This window comes from Notamacropus eugenii, chromosome X (genome assembly GCF_028372415.1).
Source record: "Notamacropus eugenii isolate mMacEug1 chromosome X, mMacEug1.pri_v2, whole genome shotgun sequence".
Taxonomy (NCBI): Eukaryota; Metazoa; Chordata; class Mammalia; order Diprotodontia; family Macropodidae; genus Notamacropus; species Notamacropus eugenii.
In genome coordinates this window covers 51,493,830-51,518,133 of record NC_092879.1, presented here as the reverse complement: position 1 = coordinate 51,518,133, position 24,304 = coordinate 51,493,830, and the positions used below count along the sequence as shown (strand labels likewise).

The window sequence follows — 24,304 nt, the reverse complement described above, 5'->3', positions numbered from 1 at the left end:
GACAGGTGCTGTGGAACCACACTGTAGTCTTGCTTTGGTGCCTTAGCACTGTGGAAAGCTGATGTTTGTATTCTCATCATAAAAAGAGACCTCAGAAGTCATTTAGTCTCAAACCCTCATTTTTCAGAGGAGGAAACTGAAGGCTTAAGAAGATAAAAGATTTACCCAAGGCTACATACAAGTAGCAGTCAGAATTTGAACCCAGGTCCTTGGGCTCCAAATCCTGAGCTCTTTCCATCACATAGCATTACCTCCCAGTTGATAGGAGCATAGATTTAGAACAAAGAAAGGACATTCAAGGTCATCCAATCCAACCCTCTTATTTTACAGATGAAAAAACTGAGGCCTAGGGAATTTAAGTGACTTGCCCAAGGTCACAAAGCTAGTAAAAGTGTCAAACTAAGGTTTTCCAGCCTCCAAGGTCAGAACTCTGTCCACAATAATGCTTCTCTCAGAGTTTAGAGGCAGTATGACAGTAGACATGAAGGACCGTTCTTGGAATCTGGAATGTCTGGGTTCAAATCCTGCTTCTCCCCATAAACTAGCTGTATGATTCCGGACAAGTCACTTAACATCTCTGTGCCCTAGGCCCCTACTCTGTTGGTGGAAGAAGTTGTCCTATTAGAAGCTTCACTTTTGAAATCATAGATCTCCTTTCCTCCCTGCCCTCAAAAAACCCCCTCCCTTAACACCTTGGGTATAATAAAACCCTTTCCTTGCTTAAGGCAGGTGGTACAAAGATGACCATTCCCCTTTCAGAGAGACAAAAAAGGAAGGTTTAAGAGATTACGTGATTAGCCAGTCTCTTGAGTCCTTGATAGCTCTAACCTTTGATGAGTCTTTGTAATTATTAGAGGGGAGATGGTCACATAATTTAAAGTAACTCCTCTAGTTCACTAACCCTTTGTCCCTGTACCTGTGCTTCCTGCCCTAACTGCCAGGCAAGACCAGTTCCAAAAAGAAGTTTACTGTTGACTTGGCTGGACCTCCATTCCCAAGCCCACTCTTCGGCCTCCCTAGGATCCGAGGATCCTAGGACTTAGAGCTGTCAGGGAGCTGAGAGCCCACCTGGTCCAAGTCCATCATCTTACAGAGGAGGAAACTGAGGCCCAGAGAAGGGAAATGACTTGTCCAGGGTCACATGGGTTATGCACAGGCAGAACTGGGCTGGCATCCAATGCTCTTTTCTCTGTGTCTTTGGGCAGGATGGCCTTTCATTTGCCTTTGGTGTAGGCACTGGCCTATTTACTCTGTCTACGTGGTGAGCTGGCCCTGCTCTCTCTTCCAACTCTTCATCTCTTGTCCTCCACCCTCCCTTTTGACCTCAGGCCTCACCATCCCCTCCGACAGGGCCTTCACCATCGTCTTGCCCATCTTCCGGTTCATGGTTCGGGAAATCACTGCTCTCCACTTCTTTCCCAGCTTCTTTGCGCTCCTCCCAGCATCCTCTGTGGTGGGGCTTCCTGTGTCATCCTCTGGGATCTAGGAGAAGAAAGGATAGAGCTTTGAGGTCCAGGGCCTCCCGAGTCCTTTCTAATCTTGTCTGCTATGACTGCCACTGGGTTCCAAATGTGCCTTTTGCTTTTCTCCATCTCTGCCAGGTGACATTCTATTCCTCCAAGGCTGAGCTCAAGTCCCACCTTGGGAAGGTGAGCTCTTTGGCCAGAAGGGATATTTTCTCTTCTCAGAACCCCCACAGCCCTTGGTGTTTGCTTCCCATCGCATTTTCCTATAGCGCATGTGCTCCAGTGACATGGGCCTTGTCTCTTATTAGATTGGGAACTCCCAGAGAGCACAGCTAGGGCCAGGTGTTTTTATTTAATCTGTTCCACAACAAATCCCAGCACATAGCAGGTACTCTGTGTGTGTGTGTGTGTGTGTGTGTGTGTGTGTGTGTGTGTGTGTGTGTGTGTGTGTGTAAGGAACCCTAAGGTCATTTTCTGTCTCCTCCCCCCTCAACCTACTCCTTCTTCTGACATCACATTGTCCTCTCATATTTGCAACTTTGGGGTTGTCTCTGGCACTTCCTTTCCTCTCTCAGAATTTCCAGCAGCACCATGTGTTGTCTCCAGCATCTCTCCAATCTGCCCCCCTCTTGGCTATTTCCAAGGCTATCTCCTTCACACAGGCTTACCCATGTGGGCCAACTTCCTGATGAGCTTTCACATCTTTCCTTTCTCCCCTCTCAAATCAGTACTTCATATCCCTGTCACACTTACCCTCCTTTGTCATATTCATCCTACAGCCATGTTATTCCTCCATTCAGAAATCTTCAGCAGCCCCCTATTACCCAAGACCTTCCCCAATCTGACACTACCCTGCTCTTCCAAAACTTTAACATTATGCCCCAATTTACACCCTACTCCCTGACCAAACTAGATGACTCAGTCTCCCCCCAACCTCCATCATCCCGATCTCTTAGACTGCCTTGTTTTGGTTAGCTGTTTCTTTTGCATGGAACATCCCTCCTTTCCCCCTTCTAGTGAATTCTAACTAGCCTTTCAAACGAGCTCCAATGTCACATCCTCCAGGATCCCTTGACAATGACAATTTCCCTGGGCCTTACTCTGCAATGATGTTTATGATGTCTGGTTATGTTGGTGGCTCATCCCCTCTTGGACTTTGGGTTCCATGAAGGCAGGAACCCTGTCTTATCTAAGCTTCATGTCTTAGTACCTAGTGCTACCAGGCCCTGCATATTTCAGGTGCCTTGTAAATGTTTGTTGAAACATTCACAAGTGTGGATGGAAAGAAGGAAGGGAAGAGGCTGGTGGGAAGGACTTGGACAAATATAAAAAGAAAAGAGTTGGGTGAGCAAGCTTGGTAGGAAGTAGAGTGGACATAGGATTATGGAAGCAGAGATGTAGAGTTGAGTGGGATCTCAGAGGACAATTAGACATGAAAAAAAGGTCATGGAGCCCATGTCCTCTCCTCTTTGGCAGGCATTTGGTTGATTTTGTAAACAAAAAAGAGTGGAAGACTTCCAACATTAAACTTGTTGCTTGTTTGAGCAGTTTTGAGGAGCAAGGTGAAGGGTATCAAAATGCTTACTGAGGACAGGGGTTGTTTCATTTTTGTCTATTTTATTCAGGTGCCTGGCACATAAGGGAGAGATTGGCCCTGTGATGTCACTGATGTAAGGAATTTCCAGAGGATAAAATTTCCTCTTCCAATATAGGTCGGCACTTTCTCTACAACTTATAGTCTTTGAAAATTGTATAAAGCACTGGGAAGATAAGTGACTTGCTCAGTCACCCAGTCAGGTGTCTAAGGCAGAATTTGAACCTTGGCTCCCAGGTCAACTGTGGTTTATTCCAAACACAGAACATTGATTAGTGAATGCTAGTGCTGTCAAAGTGTTAGTAGAAGACACCTTGCGCATGTTAGACATGGAGAGCAATTCTAGGGTCTTGTTCCCTCAGCAGGGTCCATCCCCTCTCCCCTCAGCTCCGTACTCACATTGTCCTCAAGATTAAATTCCTTTTCGCTTACTACAGGAGAGCTGGGCTTCGACTTGGCAAAGTCCTTAAAACTGCTGGATCTTTGAAGGGAGAGCTGGAAGAAGCAAGAGAAACAAAGGCATCAGTCCATGCCAGCTTCTGTGGGGTGGTAAGAAGGCCATCAGGTCATCTCTGTGTCCAAGCAGCTTAGTATGGGAAGTTGAGCCCCAATGAAGCCCTGGGCCTGATTCTCCTGCAGGCTAGAGGGCTCCATTGTGCCCTCCCAGGCTCAGACTCGAGTCCCCTGACCTAGGCCCCAGAGCAAACACTGCCCTGGCTATAGACCAAGATGGAAACTTGGCTCACCTCAACACTTGGGAAGCCATGATCATCTTTAAGGTAAGCAAAACGTTTTACATATGTTATCTCCCTGCATCCTCCTAACAACCTGGGGGGAAAGGGTCTTGCCTCTGATACACGTTGGCTGTGTGTCTCTAGTCAAGTCACTTAACCTCTCAGAGCTCTAAGCCACTCATTCTCCCATTGGCAGGGAAGGAGCTGTCCCTGCGTCCGTAGAAAGAGTTTTTCCTGGGAGTTCCCTATACAAGTAAAATTGCAGGTCTAATCCCTCTCCTTATCCCTTAAACTCCTTCCGAATTTAGCTCCAAAGTGTATTTTCATGTCTTCCCTGTTGGAATGTAAGCTTTTTGCAGGCAGGGACTGTGTTTTTGCCTTTTTTTATATCCCCAGCACTTAGCACAGGACCTGGTACACAGTAAGAGCTTAATCAATGCTTGTTGGCCAAATCCACCTCTCTCCCCCTTGTATGCTCTATATTTCTAACCACCTTGGCCCATTTGCTGTTCCTTATATGTACCATTCATTCCATTTCGCTTTTCCCAGCTGTTGCCTAGACCTGGAATATTCTCCCTCTTAACTTCTGCCTCTTGGAATCCTTATATTTCAAGGTGCCACTCAAGTTTTGACCACTACAAGAGGCCTTTCTAGAACCACTCCCTCCTCCCATGTACTTTGCAGTTTTACATATTTTGTACTTACTCATCTTTCCTCCCAAGAGAAAATAAGCAACTTGAGGGTAAGTCTGTTTCAGTTTTGACTTTGCATCCTCAGCTCATAAGCTTTCTTTCTTTCTTTCTTTCTTTTTTTAAATGTTTGTTAGATTGAATTGAATTAGCCAAGGGACACTGATCATGTTACCATTAAAGTTGTGATTCTGGCTACCATCAACATTAGCTAGGTAACTCTAGCTACCCTCAACATTGGCCAGTTAATCTTAGCTTTGGCCAGTTAAGTCAATTCAGGGAAAATTGTTAATGTTATGCTTCCGAAGAAGAACTGCGGAAGGTTTGCTCATGGAGGTGGTGCCCACAGGTCTGAAATGCTTATGCTGCTGGTCAGAGAATCCTAGACCTCAGGACTGAAGAGTAAGAGACTCAGATAAGGGAAGAGATTTGCCCAAGGACACTTGTCCATTAAGCAGTGGGATTGGGATTGGGATTCACATTCTCTAACTTTAAGCCCAATATTCTTTGCATTGCCTCCTACTTCCTCTCTGGGTCTCAGCGGCCTAATTTCTTGGTTGGAAGTTGATGGAGCCTGCCAGAGCTCAGGACCTATCAGGACGGATATAGTTCATGCTTTGTTGGCGTTACTGTTCAGTCATGTCTGACTCTCCATGACTCTGTGGACTTTGTTCATGGGGTTTCCTTGGCAAACATGCTGGCGTGATTTGCCATTTTCTTCTCCAGTGTGTCCCCATTTTACAGACTAGGAACTAAGAAAAATAAGGGTTGTGACTTGTTCAGAATCACACAGGTAGTAAGTGTCTGAGGCCAGATTTGAACTCAGATCTTGCTGACCCTAGGACTGGTGCTGTATCTACTACACCACCTAACTGCCCCTGTTCAATGCTAGGGTAAGACAAAGGGACCTTGATCTAGAACATCCTGGAGCTAGGGAAGCTTCAAGGCAAGGCAAATTAGGAATAGACACTTGACACAAAGAGGCCTCTTACCACAGTGAGAGCTCTCACTTTTTTGGCAGTTTGGGGTGTCCAAAGCCCTTTCTACTTAACAACCCTGGGAGGCAGGTAGAGAGAGGCTTATTGTTTCCATTGGACAGATGGGGAAACTGAGGTGCTAATCTGCACTCAGATCAGAACTCACCCAGTTACAGACTGATTAAATGTCAGAGCCAGGATTCCAGTCCAGATCTAATTTCTTTCGACTATACTGAAATACATGTTAGGACATGGGGCCAGGATCTGGGGATGGCAAGATCACCAGAGAAGGCTCGATTCCAGACCCCAGAGAGGAACAATGAAGGGCTGAGGCTGCTGCCCCTAGCCTGGGCAGGAAGCCTCATATCCTTGTTTAGCTCCAGCCAGGGGACAGGAAGAAGCTCTGCCATCTTGGCCTAGTGGGCCCTACGGTCACAGTTGTCGTAACTTGTGACTGAGCATCCCACAAGAAAGCCTGGTGGTCAGTAAAGGAGTGGGGGATCCTCTAGTCGTACTGGAGGTTAAGGTCAGAAACTCAACAAATAGTAGTTTGTACTGGCAAACCCAAGGTCCTACTGCCAACGAAATTCTGTGGGGTTGATGGGAGGGCAGCACAGTGCAAACCTTAAAGTGTTATGGAAACAGGAGCTGTTATTATGAATGACAACAATGGTAATTATTATTACAAAAATAATGAGGTAGCTCACTCTATTTCTTTTCTTTTCCCTATCTCCCTTCCACTTTCATTCCCTTCTCTTGAATTATTAGGATTCATTAGCTGCCTCGATGGCTTCATCAGATTGTAGAGTTCCAGAGTATTAGGAATGGAAGGGACCTCAGATAGCATCGAGTCCCACTCCCTCATTTGGAAGGGAGGAAACCGAGGCCCAGGACAGAGGAAGGGACTTGCCTAAGGTCACACAACTAGTAGGTAGCAATGCTAGAAACTGAAGCCAAGTCTTTCGTCACTACACTAGTCAATTCAAGTCAACAAGCATTTATTGAGCACTCCCTACAGGTAGCTAGGTGGTACTGCAGTGGATAGAGCACTGGGCCTGAAGTCAGGAAGGTCTGAGCTCTTCTGGTGTTAGACCCTTCTATGTGATCCTGGGCAAGTCACTTCATCTCTTTGCTTTAATCCACTGGAGAAGGAAATGGCAAATCGCTCTGGTATCTTTGCCAACAAACCCTCATGGCCAATATTGGTGTGTTTTGGTCCACAGGGACATGACTGAATAACAATGTGGATGCTCCTGTCCTAGGTGATGGGGAGACAAAGACAAAAAGCAGCTCCACCCTCAAGGAGCTTTTGTTCTACTGGTGGGAAACAACATGGACATTGAGAAGTCAATACAGAGTATATAGAAGAGAAACCCAAAATGATGGGAGGGAGCATTAATGACCTCACATACTAAGGAGTCTATGAGGGGGAGAGCGTTTAAAGCATAAGGAGCAATCTGGACAGAGGGCTAGAAGGGTGGAGAGAGGGGCATGATGATGATGATAATGATGATGATGATGATGTGTGTGTATAGAGGGGGATGATGCGTGTGCATGTGTGTTTATGTGTAGGTATGATGTGTGTGTAGGGGGATGGTATGGAGGGATGATTTGTTCATGCATGTGGGGGTGGGGGTGTGAAGAGAAGGATGATAATATGTGTGTATATAGAGGGGTATGATATGTGTGTGTGTTTATGTGTGTGTGTATGAGATGTGTGTGAGTGTAGGGGAATGGTACAGGGGATGATGTGTTCATGCATGTGTGTGTGTGTGTGTGTGTGTGTGTGTGTGTAGAGAGGGATGATGATGATGTGTGTGTATATGTATAGAGGGGGATGATGGGTGTATCTGTGTGCATGAGGTGTGTGTGTGTGTGTGTGTGTATAGGGGGGATAGTATGGGGGGATGATGTGTTCATGCATATGTGTGTGGAGAGGGGGATGATAATGATGATATGTGTGTATATGTGTATAGAAGAGGATGATGTGTGTGTGCATGTGCATGCATGTGTGTGTATGTGTGTGTATTTGGTGTGTGTGCATATGGGGGGATAGTATGGAGGGATGATTTGTTCATGCATGTGTGTGTATGTGTGTGTAGAAGGGGATGGTGATGATGATGTGCATGTGTGTGAGAGGGGAGTGTGATTAACCTGCCAAGGTAGGTCAGAGCCAGCTTTTGAAAGACTTAAACGTCAAGAGGAGTTCGTATTCTGTCCATGAGGTCAAAGGAGGCTGTTGAAGCTTCTCCATTAAGGCACAGTCAGATCTGGCCTTGGGATAGCTTGGGATAGCACTTTTTAGCTATTTGAAGCCTGGATTGCAGAAGAGAAAGATAGGATTCAGAGGGACCAATTGGGATGCTGTTGAAATAGTCCAGGCAAGAGGTGATGATGACGTGACCAAGGGTAGTTGTGGTGTGAGTGGCAAGAGGGGGAATGATGAGTAAGGTGGAGGTGCAATTGAGACAACTTGTCAACTGAGTGCATGGGGGTGGGGTAGAGAGAGTGAGGAGCTGGGGATGAAACTCAGATTTCAAAGTCAACTGACTTGAAGGATGGTGAGGGGGTGCTCAGGGGGGAAGAATAATGACTTCTGTTGTGGACGTGTTGAGTTTGAAATGTTTAGGCTGGCTACGTGGTGAAGTGGATAGAGCACTAGGCCTGAACTCAGGAAGACCTGAATTCAAATCACACAAACTTCCTAGTTGTGTGATCCTAGGCAAGTCACTTAACCTCTGCCTACCCATGTTTCCTTATCTGTAGAATGAGGATAGTAACAGTACCTACCTCCCAGAGTTATTGTGAAGGTTAAATGAGACAATATTTGTAAAGCTTTCAGCACAGTGCCTGGCACATAGGAGGCGCTCTATAAATGTTTATTCCCTTCCCTTCCCCCATGGGGCATCTGGGTGGAGATGTCTAGCAGGTAGTTGGAGATACAAGACTGGCGTTCAGCAGTGAGGCTGGGCTTCATATCTAGATCTGGGAGTCCTCTACATTGAGCTGACTAAATTAAAGGCATGGGAGCTGATGAGATCATTAAGAGAAAATGTAAAAAGAAGGGAATGGAGCCACATGGTGATAATCCAGGCAAGGGGACAGAGGAGGAGTGGTCAGAGAGGTGGGAGGAAAACATGTGAGAGCAGTGCTTTAAATACCCAGAGAGGAGAGAATATCAAGGAATAAGGGCTGACCAACAGTGTCAAAGGCTGTGGAGAGGTCAAGAAGGATGGTGAATGAGAATAAGCTAGGGAAAAGAGGGAAATGAGGGAGGGGGGTCTGGATGGCTGGACTCCAGGGGGGGAGCTCCCTGAGGAGGACCTGAGCTGCCTGAATGGAAGACTTGCTATTTATAGGTAGATTCGACCTATTGTGGTCTCCCTTGTCTCCTTCTCCCCTCTGTGAGCCCTGTCCAGCAGTGCTGAGAACATGCCAAGCAAGCCAGAAAGGTGGCAGGGAGCCAGGAGTGGCCTTTGTTGGGCGACTGGTAACCTCACCTCCCAGCTTAGGCCTCTAATCATTTCCCTTTCCCTACACCTCTTCCTGTCATTAATCCGCTGTCTCTTGGGGCCTTGAGGTCCATGGCAGGATTCAGGGGAGGGGGACAGAGAGTGACTGGCTCCTCCCAGACTGAGTTACCCATGAGATAGACCAGGCACCAGGGTAGGGGTGGCAGATGGGCATCCCATCCTCTCTCTGTAGGAGGTGGGGCTTCAGAAGCTTTGTCTCCATCTCTCCAAGGTTGGGGGGTCTCCAGAGAAGGGCCTTAGTCTCTTGCCTCTAACTCTTTCCAAGTCAAGGAGATAAAGACACCAGCATGCCCTTGGTCCTAGGGTCTCTCTGACCTAGGACTCTGGCTTAGCCAGTTTGGATGAGGCCAAGAAAATGCTTCATGAGGTTAACATAATAATAACAAAAATAGCCAGAATTTATGTAGCACTTTATAGGTTTGTAAAGTACTTAACAAATATGATCTTGCTTGAGCTCCACAATGACCCTGCTCTCTTATTATTCCCATTTCTCAGATGAGGAAACTGAGGCAGAAAAAAGGTTAAGTGATTCATTTAGGCATCACTCAGCTATGGCAGAATTTGAACTCAGTCCTTCGTAACTCCAGGAGGAGAGAAAAGGTCATCAGATCTAGCTATTAAGAAACCATCAGTGATAGTAGTATTAGTTCGTGAGAGATTGAAAGGGGCTCTCTGGATTCTCTTCCCTGTTGCCAGTTTGAGTGTACGAGCGTCGCCTGTGGGCTAAGCCTGATGGCCAGTCTTCTACCCTGCCCCTGTCCACCACCCCCATTTATAAAGCCCTGAAGGATCTCTCCAACATGCCTTCCCTGGCCTCCTCCTTCTCATCCCAAAGCAGTGAGTGCTTCCCTCTCTATGCTTAATGCCTTTCAAATCATGGTTAGTTTCATAAAAGAGGTCAGAGTTCAACCCCCTCATTTGGTAACTGAGGAGGAAACTGAAATCCAGAAAGAAAGGACTGCCCCAAGGTCACAACATCAGTAAGTGGCAGAACTGTGTTGGCCTTCTGGGAGTTTGTGCCTCACCCAGTCCTGACTCTGGATGGATCCCCAGCCCACCTGTCCTCCTCTCTGCCAATCCATGTCCTATTACTTCTTCAAGACCCTCTTCTTTATGTGGTCTCCAATTGTCTTCCCCTAGGAAACCTTAACTTGACTTCCATGCCTCTAACTGCCATTGCTGTCTGGCTCCTCCACCCGCTCACTTTGTACCTTTGATATTGATTATTCTTTGCTGCCTTTTAAACATTCTTGACTCTCATGGGTTCAAAGCATCAATCGATCAATCGATGAGCATTTATTAAGTACCAGTTACAAGCCTCCAACTTTGCAAAGCTCTGGGGTCGTAAAGGAAGAGAGAACGTTTTCTTCCCAACAATCTACATCTTGATGGAGGAAACAATACCGAGAGAGAGAGAGATATGGACATATACGTATGTACATATGCACACATATAAGTATATATTCTACATGTATGTAGATATATTATATACATATACTTACATGCACACACATATATACACATGTATATGTGTACACACATATACATATGTATACACACACACACACACACATATATATATATATGTATAAACTAGGTCCATCCCAGATATATGGAGAGTAGATGGAAGGTAACCTGAAAGGGAAGCTGAGGGGACCAGAAAGGCCTTCTGAAGAAGGTAGTCTTTGAGCTAAGTGTTTAAGGAAGCCAGGAATTTTGGGAGATGGAACGTGGCATAAACAGAATGGCAAGGAGGCCAATATGGTTGGAGTATGTGGAAGGCAGTCATGTGTAAGAAGATTGGAATGGGAGGAGTTGAGTTGAAAAGACCTTTAAATGATAAACAAGAGAGTTAATATTTGATCCTAGAGGTAATAGGGAGCCATTTAAGAATGTTAAATAGGGAGGTGACATGATCAGATCAGTGCTTTAGGAAGATCACCTTAGCAGCTATGGAGAATGGATTAGAACTGGAGAAAAACTCATTAGGAGAGTGCTGAAATAATGTAGGCCAGAGGAGATGAGGGCCTGTGTGAATGGAGAGATACTGTGGACATAGAAGTCAAGCCTTGGCACCTGGTTGGCTATGGGGAGCGAGGGGAGGGAGAGTACTTCTTGATCCGGTCTTTGGTTTTCCTCTTGTCCCTAAAATCACCTGTAAAGCCCCTTTCTCGCCACCCCTCTTTGGTTGTTCTGAGTTTCACTGGCCAATCTTAGATGATTCTGACCTTCAGTGTTCCTGACACACGCTCATAGGACAGTGCTGTGTTTTTGTCTAGCCTATGCTACCTGCTCCTGAAGCCATCTTCTCCACGTGCTCTTTAAAAATGGAAATTGGTTGCTAAGTTCTCTGTGCATACACACAGATCTTTTCAGATCCTTACTTGATTTAAGGAAGACAGATGTGATTTCACGCCACATGGGTAGAGGGCTAGCCTGGGGGTTGGGAAGATTGGTTCAGACACATACTTGCTGTGTGACTGGGGCAGGCTACTGCATCTCCTACTACCCCAGGCTGCCTTCCAAGTTCCTAAGTCAATCTGCTTAGAGGGAGGGAGTTTCCACACAGGGAATTCCCCACATTGATCAAATCATAAATCAGGACAAACCACTACCAACCAACAAAACTTTCCAGAACAGACCAGACTCATCCTCCCAAGTGAACCCCCAGCTTCCATTACCCTTGAAGGGAGAATGGTAGAGAAATCGGTCTGGGGCCTAAGATCAACACCAGTTCTGAGGGGCCTAGGGGCCCAGAGGATCAGGGGTGGGGTGGGCAGAAATTGGGAGCTACTCTCAACTTCTAAAGGGCCCCAGGAATGCCCAGGCTTCCCCTACATGGTTCCACACCAGCATGCACTTTGACAAGCACATGCCCATCTATCATTCTTTATTCTTCATTCTACCCTTGTCCTCACAGGGGAACAGAGGCCCAGAAAAAGGAAGTGACTCACCTAAAGTCCCAGAGTGAGCTGGGGCAGAAGTGGGCCTGGAAGCAGGGCCTTGGGCCTCCTAGGCCCATCATGACATTTCTTTCTTGGGAGAGGAAGGAGGAGGGTTGGAGGTGGGCTCTGATTGGCTAGCTGATGGGGGCTCAGAACCCTGGAGACTAAGGGAGGGAGTCAGGTATCTTTCCGTGCCACAGTGGAGAGAGTTCATGCCTCGGCATTAGAGGACCTCAGTTTGACTTCCTGGCTTTGTCACCATGGTCATATCACTTCCCTTCTCTTACCTCTTTTTCCTCATTTAGAAAATGAGACAGTTGTACTAAATGATCTCCAAGGCCCCCTGTAATGTTATCATTCTAAGGATTCAGACATTCTGTTTCTATGACTTTTCTTGTTTCTATGATTTTTCTCCTTTCTATGATCCCTCTATTTCTCTGAGCCTCAGTTTTGTTATCCTTAAAACAGGGCTACTCCATGCTACCTAGACTGTCTGCCTGCCTGCCTGCCTGCCAGGCTGGGCTGGAGTGAGGGTTCAAAGTACTAATCTGTAGAAAGCAAACAATAAGAGCTCTCACACAAATAGTGGGGAGGGCCTTGACCTCTTGAGTTAGCTCTTTTCTACCCTTTGTCCTCTGGTTGGAGGCCAGACCCAGGTGTGACTAAAGCAGTCTCAGCTTCTCCTCACCCCCAGGGAACCAGCTAGGGGAAGTGGTGGCTTCAGAGAGTGAGGCAGCCAATGGTAGCTCTCCTGGGTCTAGCACCTGGGATGAGAATATAAAGTCCCCCTCACCCCCCTTGCCATCCGGTGTGGTAGAACCTCAGAGAAAGAAACACTGTTCTATGACAAGCTGGAAAACGTCAGCTACTCTTGTCCTGTCGACCTGAGGATACCCCACCCCCAACACACACACACTCACTCACACACACACCCACACATATACATACACCTCAAGCAGGATTCACACCCCAGTGACCAGGGGCAGGTGGCCCCAGTCATCAGTACAGTCTCTCTACTGCCCCACAATCCTAACAAGCTTTCAATGAAGACTCCATTTTTCTCCTAGAATTGGATAGGCCTGAGAATCAAGGTGTAGAAGCATGGAATTCCAGGCGGCTAGCTAAGAACATGGGCATGGAAGCCTAGAATTCTTGGCTAAGATAAAAGAATAAGGTCAGGGAACCCCAGATTCCTATAACATAATCCTAGACCCTAAACTTCAGTCCTAGAGCTGGGTGACCTCACGTTTTCTTCTCTAGGCCTCAGTTCTCTACTCTGTTTAATGAGAGAATTGGACTAGATGGTTTATGAGGACCTTTCTAATGTTGACACTCTATGAACTGAAGTTCCTTCCCCTCTAGGCTTTAGTTTCTTCTTGTAAAATGAGAAGGTTAGACTAGATATTCCTTTCCTGCTCTGCCCATTCTGTGACCTAAAGTTTCTTCCACTCTTTGGATCTCAGTGTCCTTCTCTGTAAAAGGAGGGGATTGGATTAAGTGACCTCTGTGGGCTCTTTTTACTCTGAAACTTCTGTGGTTCCACAAATAGATCATCTTGTCTAGGCTTCTGCCTTCAGAAAGATGAATGTCTAAGCTATTTAAGATGGAAGTTCATTTTCCTGACCTTCAAAATCCCCTCTCTACCTCTCATAGTATCACATATACACAAATATGCATATACTCATGAATACATACCACACACACACACACACACACACACACACACACACTCACATTCCCACATCTCTCCCACCTCTTTCCAAATCTCACTTTCCATTTTTCTCAAACTTATCCCCATCAATCAATCAATAAGCATTTATTAAGCACCAACTATTTGCCAGGTACTGTGCTAAGCGCTGGGGGTACAAAGAAAGGGAACCTTCCCCCAAACCCAAAGATCACCTCATGTAATGGATCCATAAGCATCTCACGGAATGGTCTAACATCTTTGATCCCCCATTTCTTTTTCTCTTTACTCCCGGAAAGCTTGTTCTATCTTTACAGAGCCTGGGAGTTGAGATAGAACTGAGCCAAATGTACTGAAAGCATGTGTGTGTGTGTGTGTGTGTGTGTGTGTGTGTGTGTGCTGGAGTCAGGGACTGGTGAGTGGGTGCCCTTGGAGCATCATGGCATCTCCCAATGGAATGGGTTCTAAGTAACTGAACTTTGATAGGAGGGGGGTGGGCATCGTTACGAAAGGAATCAAGTCCTGGAGAGGCCAAACTGAAGAAGAGACTATGGGAGCACCCAAGTGGGAGAAGCAAAATACTAGAGTCTAGTAACTAGACAGAGCTCTAGGATTCAAGGCTGGAAGGCAAGGAATTTCTTCTAGACCTCTCAAAGTTCATTCTAGAATTCAAACATTTTTCTTGTAGGGCTCAGAAGGCTATTCTAGAACTCTGGAGTTCTTTTCTAAGGTTCTAATCATCAATTTCAGAATTCTGGGTTTCCTTTCTAGGGTTCTAAGCTTCTAGTCTGGAATTCCAGCATTTTCATCAAGAATTCTATGAATCTATTCTAATATTCTAGGTTTCTTTTCTATGTTCTAGGAGTCGATCTGAGGCTTTGGAGGTTCTCCCCTAGGTTTTTAAGAGTCAGTTCCAGTATTCTAGGCTTTTCTTCTAGGGTTCTAAGTGTCTATATCAGAACTGTAAGATTTTCTTTTAGGATTCTAATAGGCCCTGGCCACCTGACTTCTTGACCCCAAGCACTGAATACCCTCTGGCCCTTTCTACTCATCTGGGTCATTGGGAGCCATAGGAACAAGCAGTAGTATTGTTCCTCACCTTCTTCTTCTGGGTAGGCTCCTTGTCACTGGCGTTGGAGGGTTTACGGCGCAGCATGGTTCCTTGCCCTGACCGGGAGTCTGTCTCTTTTCCACCAGGTGCTCAGCCTCCACAGTCCTGCCCAGTGGGCACAGCATGGAGTAAGCCCTCCGGCTACTATGGGCTCTGGGTCTCAGACACCCAGCGGGCGGGTGGCAGGCGGGCAGGAAATTCAGTCACGTGACCTGCTCTTACAGCAATCGCAGCCCCTGGGGAGGAAGGAAGTCCCGCTTCAGTCTCCAGAGACTCGACTGAAGTTAGCGTTAGCTTTGGGGTTGAATGAGCAGATCAAAGTCCTAGTCCTGCCTGGGTCTTCAGTCCAGCCCCCAAAACCTTCCCTCTGCCTCCTAAGAAGTGGGCAGCCCTTTCAGCATCCTGAGGCCTTCCTTCATGGCCTACCATCCTTCATGGCCTATAATCCTTCATGGCCTACCAATTCAAGGACCAGAAACTAGGAGGGCGCCAGTGCTCTTGGCCACCATCATGAGCTCCATCATCCCATTTACAAAACAGAGTCAACTCTTAGTTATCTGCAAGTCTGAATGATCTACTTTGTACTAAATCCTAGGTTGTCTGAATCCCCTCTCTGCTGTTTTCTAGCTGTGAGAAGTTGTTCAATTCCCTACGCTTCCCTGGGCATCGTGTGAAAAACAAAGGGATTGAATTAAATGACCTCTAAGGTCCTTTCCATCTCTAACATTCTAAGATGGCCTTTACCTCCCCCATGCCCCCATGATGGCACTGGAAGGACCCTAGCTAATGTGGGCACAGGCTCAGGGCAAGGAGAGTAGCATTAATGCTAGTAGTAGCAGAAGCACATGGCAAAGATCCCCAGAGACCAGGGCCTGGCTCTTGATTCTGCCACTTTCTCACTGTGTGACCTTGGGCCAAATATTTCCCCTCTCTGAACCACACCTCACCTATAAAATAGGTGTAATAACACTTGTATTGCTTACCCCACAGACTTGTTGGGTAGTAAAGGCTTTATAAACTTTAAGGAACTACAGAGATGAGAGCTCTTATTGTTTATTAGATTGTAAACTCCTTGAAGGCAAGGGCTGGGTCTTAATTTAATTGGGTGTCTCCTCTATTGCCTAATACAAGGCTCTGTACACAGTAGATGGATGGTTCATGGCTGTTTCAGGAATTGAAATGAATGGGGCTGGTTCTGGATACATGCAGAATGGGTGGTCACTTACTGTGATGAGAAAGGGGCTAAAAGGTCAGTTTGCAGAAAGAGATGCTTCCCACCAGCCTGCTGGCCTCTCCACCTGCCTGAAATCCTCTCCATCAGCATGCCTTTCTTGGGGGCTCTTTGGAGACACATACGTTTGGTTGAATGGGGTAGAAAGGAGTGGGTGTTGATGGAGGGAAGAAGACTGTGGGCAGCTTAGGAAGGTAGGTGTGTGTGAGGACCCCAGCCCAAAGAGTGGTGCCCTGGCTTTGCCATCCTGCTTGGCCCCAGTTCTGTGTACTACATGCGGGATGTGTATGGCTTCCTGTTTGCTCAGCCCAGGCAGCAGCAGCAAAGCTTACAGGGAAACCACAGCGGCTTCAAAGGGGCCAGAGAGGGAGGCTACAGGGTTGGGGCCTAAACCGCCTTGGGAACAAGGGGGAGAAACAAAGCACAGGCCCTGAAGGGGAGCTTACAGAGAAGCACTCGAGTCCACCAGCTTGGCCCCTGCTTGCCATCCATTGCCCACTGGTGGTGATCCAGCCCTTCCTCCCTTCCTGGCGGGACATTTAGTTTTCACTAGGCCCCTTCCAGCCTCTCTGGACTTTCTCGCCCAGAGCACTCAGCTCTGGGCTCTCTCCTTCCCTCCTGCCCCCAGCCTAGGTCCTCTCCACTGCCAAGTCTTCATCCCCTCATTTTCTTTGCTTCTTTTCCATTTTTTTCCTTTATCCTGAATTCTACAAATGCCAAATAAAATGAGCAGTTCCCTATGTACGTGAAGTTGTGACCATACATGAAACTGCAAATCTTTATTTGTGTTAAACTGTCTTTTCTTTTTAGGTATATAAGAAATTCAGCATGGATCTTTCAAAATTGTCTTCCTGGTCTGTGATTCCTTCTGACCTTCCTTCGATTCTCTCCTAATTTGGGGGAGGGTGTATTAGAGACCCTATTCTTAACTCCCCCTCCCTCCAACTGTCCTCCTCCCATTAGAAAAAGAGACAGGGCAATACTCCCTTGTAACAAATACGCTCAGTCAGGAAAAACAAATGTCCACATTTGGCCATGTCCAAAAACATATATCACATTCTTCACCTTGAGTTCATCAGTTCTAACTCTTTCAGGAGCCTCACCAATCATTTTCACATGGGCCTTCTGGAGACAGGGTCCCCACCTTTGTTAATATAACTCCTTAGTGGTTTCACCAGGGGAATCTCAGGGGGAAAGGATCTTTAGCTGATGGAGTTTCCTTGTCTCTTACTGTGTGGGCAATGCTCCTCAAATCACAAGCTGGACACTCACCCTATAGCTTTGCTGCCCAAGAGCTTCCAATGCTCTAGGCAGAGCCCAGGCTTTGGCCCACGTACCCCACCAGACAGAGTGAGTAGGAACTGGCCCCAGGATACTGCCGTTTAAAGACCATAACAGTTTAACACATGTCCTCCTTCAGCTCCATAGAAGACACTCTAGTTCTAGGATCATCCTCCCTATTAATTCCATTTGTCTGAATTATTTCTTGTGTTACTGTATATATACTTCCTGTATTCTTAGAGGAGACATGGCATGGCATAATGGCCTCAGAGTCAGCCTCAGAGTCAGAAAAACCTAGGTGGCCCTGTGATACTGGCAAGTCATTGTACCTCCAGTTTTCTAGGACCATCCATTGCAAAGTAGTTGCCCATTTGCATTGATGAGGGAGATTCTCATCTAGAACACTCCACACAGATTAGATCAGCTAGCTGGTTAATTTTTTCCCTTAATTTTCACTTTGTGAATTATTGTTGAGTTGTTTCAATTGTGTCTGATTCTTCATGACCCCATTTGGGGTTTTCTGGGCAAAGATATTAGAGTGGTTTACCATTTCCTTCTCTAGCTCATTTTACAGATGAGGAAACCGAGGTCAATAGTGTTAAGTGAGTTGCCTAGAGTCACACAGTTAGTCATTACCTGAGACCAGATTTGAACTTGGGGAGATGAGTCTTCTGACCCCAGACCCTGTGCTCTATCCACTACAGTGCCATCTAGATGCCCCCTCATCACGAATTACAAAGTTAATTTTAGGGCCTGTTTCATGCTGTTATCCTGGGCACCAACATTGTGAGTTAGGACTCTGGCCCCAGGCAGAGGAGTCTTAGGGAAAAAATGACTGGGGCGATGGGTGCAGGTACTGATGGAAATAAAATGTTTTCTGATGATTCCCTCCAGTCCCAGCCCCTCCTCCACACACAAAAAAATGCAAAGGTGAAGTAGTTACGGAAAGTAACTCAGGGGAAAGGATGGAGTCTAGGCCACAGATAAAAATCTAGTGAGGCAGCCTTAGGAAACCCAAGCTCCTCTGACTACAGATGTTCTTACCAATTTCACGTCAGGGGAGCAACAGTATAAGGGCTGTGGACATCAGAGAGGGGTATAGTGTTTACCTAGCGGTGGCCTTATTTGGCCTTCCAACAACCCACAGTGGTAGGTAGAGACAGGATACCACAATGGTGAGACTTTGGAGCTGGAATCAGAGAGCTTGGATTTGAATCTTCCCTCTGCTCCTTGCTAGCTTTGGGACCTCAGGCATCTCCCTGCCCTTCTCAGGGTCTCAGTTTCCTCCTCTGTAAAATGAGAAGGTTCAAATAAATGACTTCTCAGGTTCTTTCCAGCTCTAAATCATTCAAAAAGCACCTATTAAGTGCTTACTGTGTGTGCCAAGCCCTTGGTACGCAGACTAAATACTGGAGGGACAAAGAGACAGCCTTCGAGGAGTTTACATGCTAAGGGAATGTAAATTCTAATTCTAATCTATGGTCATTATTCCCCATTTGACAGATGAGGAAACTGAGGCCCATTAAAGTTGAGAGACTTATCCAAGTACCCACGGGAAGTAGAGGTATTAGGTAGGATTTGAACTCAGGTCCTCTCATTCCAGATTCAGAGGGGCCTAGCAAGATGGCAGTTCATCTGAAGAAGATTGGGAAGAAGGGGGCCAGAGAGATGGTGGTTATTGTACTGCCACAGTAGGAGTCGATAGTACATTATGGCCTTCAAGAAAACAAATGTAATATTTGGCTTCAGGAAGAGCGGCAAAGCTTCCAGGAGTGAGCAGGTGCTGTCTGCTCTGGCAGAACCCATCTGGACTGTTGTGTTCTCCTCTGGGTACCGCTGTTTGAGAAGGCTATCTATCAGTTGCAGGGTGTCCAGAAAAGGGCAAAGAGGATGCTGAAGGAGCCTTTGATCCTGCTGAGGGAGGATCATTTGAAAGACCTGGGAATGGAATGGAGAAGAGCCCCAGGGGAGATGGGAAAGCTGTCTTCAGGCATTTGAAAGCCAGTCATGTGAAAGAAGGCTTCAGTTCATTTGTGCTTGGCTCCAGAGGGTCCAGCTAGGAGAGAGGAGTGGAACTGCCAAAAAGCAGAGTTAGACTGGATTTCAGGAAAACTTTGCTAATGCTTAGCACAGTTCCTGGCACATGGTTGGTGCTATGGCAAAAGCTCTTCGGGCTGGAAGTTGGCCCAGAATGGAAGGGGCTGCCTTGGGTTTTGAGACAGAGCTGGATGCCTGATCACATGGAGGCCAGGATGTCTCTCTGTTCAGGTACCAGTCTCTCTCCCGGCCCTTAAGTGATTCTGTGCCACTTTCACGGTGGCATCTTACCTTTTTCTTCTTCTTTTCACCTGTGTTTGCTTCCCCTGGGCTAAGCGAAGGGGCAGCAGCTAGATCTGCCCCCATGGCCAAGACTTCCTTGGGGCTCAGTCACCCCACCCCAGCCGACTCAGGGTTCCTGTTTCACACAGAAACAGGGAAGTGAGGAGACCTGGCCCCAGCACCAGGGGAGCCCCTCCCTCGCCCAGCTGCACCAGGCCAGTCCCCATTAGGGGAGGAAACAGTTGCCGTTACATTGTCTCCAGTTCTGACTTGGTTTTTGGCACCAAGTGCCCAGCTTGTGATTTGAGGAAGTGCCCAATGAGTTGATGAAATTCCCGGGGCCCTGGCTAGTGGGGGAGGAGCAACCAGCAGCTTTGGGATTTGCTTAGTCCCTCCCTACTTCCGCTCTGATGAGCCTTCTTTGCCCTCCATCTTAGCCCTGGTACCCAATAATGACGGAACTAGCAGATACCTTAGATGCCAGTTAGCATCCAAACTCCTGATTTTACAGATGCGGAAATTAAGTTCTAGAATCTTGGAGTTGGAAGGAAGTTCTGAGGTCATCTGGTCCATCCTGTATCTGAGCAGGGAACTCCTATAACACTTGGAATCATCTGGCATCCATAACACAGTGTTGTGGGGAGAGGCACTGGATTTGTTGTCAGAGGACCTGGTTTCAAACCATGCCTGTGGCACTTGTTACCTGGGTGACCTCTGAGTCCCATCTGTAAAATTAAATAGTTGGTTTTGATGGCTTCTGTGGTCCCTTCCAGCTCCAGAACTGGGATGAAATGGAAGATTTTTAATGATGGGGAGCTCACTAGCTTGTGAGGCAGCCTATGGTATTTTGGGACAGTCTGAATTATCAGGAAATTCCCAGATGAAATCTCAATCTGTCTCTCTGCTCCTTCCATCCTTTGCTCGTTATTCTGTCCTCTGGGGCCAAATTCAGCTCTCCCTCCCATGTCACATCATGACAACTGTGGAGAGAGCCTGTGCTTTCATTGGTGTGGGACTTTCCTCTAGTGAGGCAAGAGGAAACCCAGTGATAACTTCCAGCTCTAGAGAGATACCTGTCACTCAGAGACTTTTTATGATTGGCCCATGGAGATAGAACTGATAAATTGAAAGAAGGGATGTCAGCCCAGGTCTTTCTGATACTTAGTCTAATGATCAGTCCCTTCTTGGGCACACCGGATGCCAAAAGGAGACATCCTGGCAAACACATATCCAGTGTCTATGCAGATGCAACATTGGAAAACCTGGCAAAGATGTCATTATGTACCACCTTGGGACCATCTAACCTCTCCAGACCTCTGCCACTACTTGGTAATAACAAGGCCAGGGCAGAATCCCTTTTTTTGAAAGCTTCCCACTCCTCAAAGAAATGGGAGCAAGGATGGAAGGCCTCCTATGTTCTCCACTTTGCATTTCCTCATCTGTGTGGACATCGTTGCCCTTGGGAGGATGTAAGCTTCCTCACGTCAGGGATTGCTTGGTTTTGTCTGTATTCGCAGAGCCTAGAATAGTGCCTGACACATAGTAGGCTCTTAATAAATGCTTATCAAATGAACAAATGGATGAAAGTCTAGCCCTTTGTATAACTGAAGGCAGTTTTCCTGTTTTAGCTTACACCTCCACTCTTAAGTCCCTCCTCTTCAGGCTAGTCAGTCAAGCTCTGAAGCCTGTCTTCTGAGCATGCTCCAATTTGTCAGTGTCTGTCCTGAAATGTGACCTACAGACGTGGGCAGAGGACAGTGGGACAATTACAGCCCTCCCTGTCATCATTCCACTTCTCTAAATTGAGTCTGAGATATTCTCAGCTTTTTTGGGGTTGGGGCTGCCGGGTCACAATGTTGACTCATATAGAGAGCTTATAAGCTTCTGAAACCTCAGAGGTACTTTGCACAGACCTGCTGTGGAGGCCCATCTCCTTGGGCTGGGTTTTCTGATCCTATTCTGAGGCACTGAACCAGCCAAATCTCATTGCTGTGTGATGCTGGACTTCCACGTGGCTTCTCTGGCTCTCCTAAGATGGAACTGGTGATGGATTACAGAATGTTGATGTTGGAGGCCATCTAGTCCCCTCAGCTCTTTATCTCAGGGCTCTCATCAGGGACCAGGTGCACAGTGGACAAAAACCAACCCTTCTAGGACCCTTCTATCACATCCCAGACCCAACCAAGGTCACTCAGCTGGGAAGTGACATTTGAATCCAGCTCCTCCTAGTGTAAAGCCAGTATCCTTCCTGTGGTATCACTTGCTCTGCTTGGCCTAGCCAGCCTTCCCTTAGAGGCCTCCAGTTCTGAGGAACCCAGATGGTAGGAGGCTTTTCCTGATCTCAACATGAAATCTGCCTACAGACTACTTCTACCCTTTGTAGGGAAAATCCTAGGAAGTTCTATGTTCTGGGGCCAAGCAGAGCAAGGACAGTACCATGGGAAGGACACTGGCTTTAGAGGCTGGGAGACTTTGACTGGGAAAGTCATTTAATCTTCCTTGGCCTCAGTTTTCTCATCTATAAAATGGGAGTTGGATTCAATGACCTCTGAGGTCCTTCCATCTCCAGCTCTCTGACCCTCTTCCACATGACAAGCCCTCAGTTACTTGATGATACTTATCAGGTTTTCTCTAGATTTTCTCTTCTCCAGGCTAAATACCATTCCTATAGTGCCCCTTGGATCCTCACGCTGCATCATCTCAAGGTACTTCCACATCCTGTGTCCTCCTCAGGATGCCTCAGGTTTGTTAGTATCCTTCAGAATTCTGAAGCCTTGGGTGAAAGGCACTCAGCCAAAGATAGCAGGGGCACTTGCTCAGGGGATTAGGGAGAGCCTGATGCTAACGAGGCCAGGGTCACAAGTTTTATCCAGGCTAGTAAGTTCAGTTCTGATTCCCAGCACCAGAATCAGCTCCTGATTCTGGCTCAGCACCCATGGGCCCACCAATACACCCACTTGGGTGCCTGCCACAAAAGCCACAGGCCCAAGTAAGCAGACTACGAAAGACTCAGAGCTCTCTTTGTCAGAGCTTTCATCAGTTAGTAGTACAGGATGTAAGCACAGGTGTGAAATGGGGGAGAGTAAACCTTCCTAGAAGGGGGGAGGATTTGGGGGAGGGAGGAAGGGGGAATGGAAGAGGAAAAGGACATTTCATGAGACTGAATGGGCAAGGGCTTCCTAGTCCACTTCAGTTTAGGGGGTGCCTTAGGGAAGTCCTGAATGCTTCTTTGAACCTGAGTGGTCCCTTCTACTCAAAAGAGGACAATGATTCCTGCTGTTCCCAACCTATGAACCAATGGAGAGGGTAGCTGTGAACATACTTTGAAAAGCTTCAATATTTATAGCAACTCTTTTTGTGGTGGCAAAGAACTGGAAATTGAAGGGATGCCCATCAATTGGGGAAAGGCTGAACAAGTTGTGGTATGTGATAGTGATAGAATACTATTGTGCTATAAGAAATGACAGAAAGGATGGTTTCAGAAAAGCCTGAGAAGATTTACATGAACTGATGCAGAGTGAATAATTGACACAATAGCAACAATATGGTAAAGATAAACAACTCTGAAAGACTTAAGAGCTCTGATCAATGCAATGAACAGCCACAATTGCAGAAGGCTTGTGGTCAAATATGCTATCTACCTCCAACTAGAGAGGAGTTGTACTCAGACTATAGATTCAAATATATTTGGGTGGGGTGGGGTGGGCATGGCCAATATGGGAATTTGTTTTGCTTGATTATACATGTTTGAAACAGGAAAAAAGTTGCAAGAATATTGGTTAGTTTTGTTGAAATGTTTCTCTTTTTAAAAAACAACAACATTCTTTGTCATAAGAGATGGCTTGCTAGGGAAAGGAGGTGGTTAGGACTGTCATTGACTCCTGATGTAGATTCCTACACCTGGCACTTGGTCCTAACTGGATGCCTTTGACATGGGTTTCCATGGAGAAGCTTTCTATGGTGGAGAGATCCCTGGACTAGGAGCCTGGGCATGATCTGGATTTGAGTCTTGGACCATCTACTAACTTGCTATAGGATTTTGGGCAATTCCCTTTCTCTCCCTAGGGTGGGGCTTGATCATTTCTCAGGTCTTCTGTGTTCTATTTTCTGAGGTCCCTTCTGGCTCTGACACCTAATGTTCTAAACTTTATCCTAGCTCTGACATTCCATGTTCTGAGGTCCCTCCCAGCTCTGAAGTTCATTTTTATAAACTCCCTCCAAGTTCCAGTATTCCCTGTTCTAAGGTCTTTCCCATCTCTGGTATTCTCTGCTCTAAGCTCTCTTCAGTTCTATAGTTCTCTGGTCATATCCTTTCTCACATCACAGAACTCTCCAGATCCTCTCTGTTCCATCACCTTCTTTCTCTCCCCCCCTCCTCAGTCTCCTTCCCCCACTCCAACATCCTTTCCCCTCCAGCCTCCTCCCCCAACCTCCTTTTATCCTTAAACCTTTCCTACGTTGTGTTTCATTCCAAGGAGAGGCAAAGGCTTAGGGATGGAGAAGGAGCTAGGAGGGGAGATAAGAAGATGAGGGTAACACTTGACACCAGCTGAAGATGGCCCTGAGCTGAAGAGGGAAATCCAAGCAAGGGATGAGCATTGCTCTGAGCTGGTCCAAAGGAATTCTGTCCTCCTCCCCGACCATGGTTGGAAGTAGGGAAGTGGCATCGAGGTCCCTGAAGCTGAGGAAACCTTCGATGGGAAGCTGAAAGGCTTAGAAATCAACTGAGGAAGACAA

At 46.8% G+C, this 24,304-nt stretch overlaps 1 protein-coding gene across 1 annotated transcript in view; it reads right to left on the bottom strand.

The window, feature by feature from the left end:
• Positions 1-14,974, bottom strand: part of SASH3 (SAM and SH3 domain containing 3) — a 19,393-nt gene extending 4,419 nt beyond the window's left edge. Inside the window, 3 exon segments of the mRNA XM_072626906.1 lie at positions 1,336-1,482; positions 3,460-3,555; positions 14,725-14,974. Of these exon segments, the coding sequence (XP_072483007.1) occupies positions 1,336-1,482; positions 3,460-3,555; positions 14,725-14,781 (300 nt within the window). The 5' untranslated portion in view covers positions 14,782-14,974.
• Between the last annotated feature and the right edge of the window lie 9,330 nt (positions 14,975-24,304).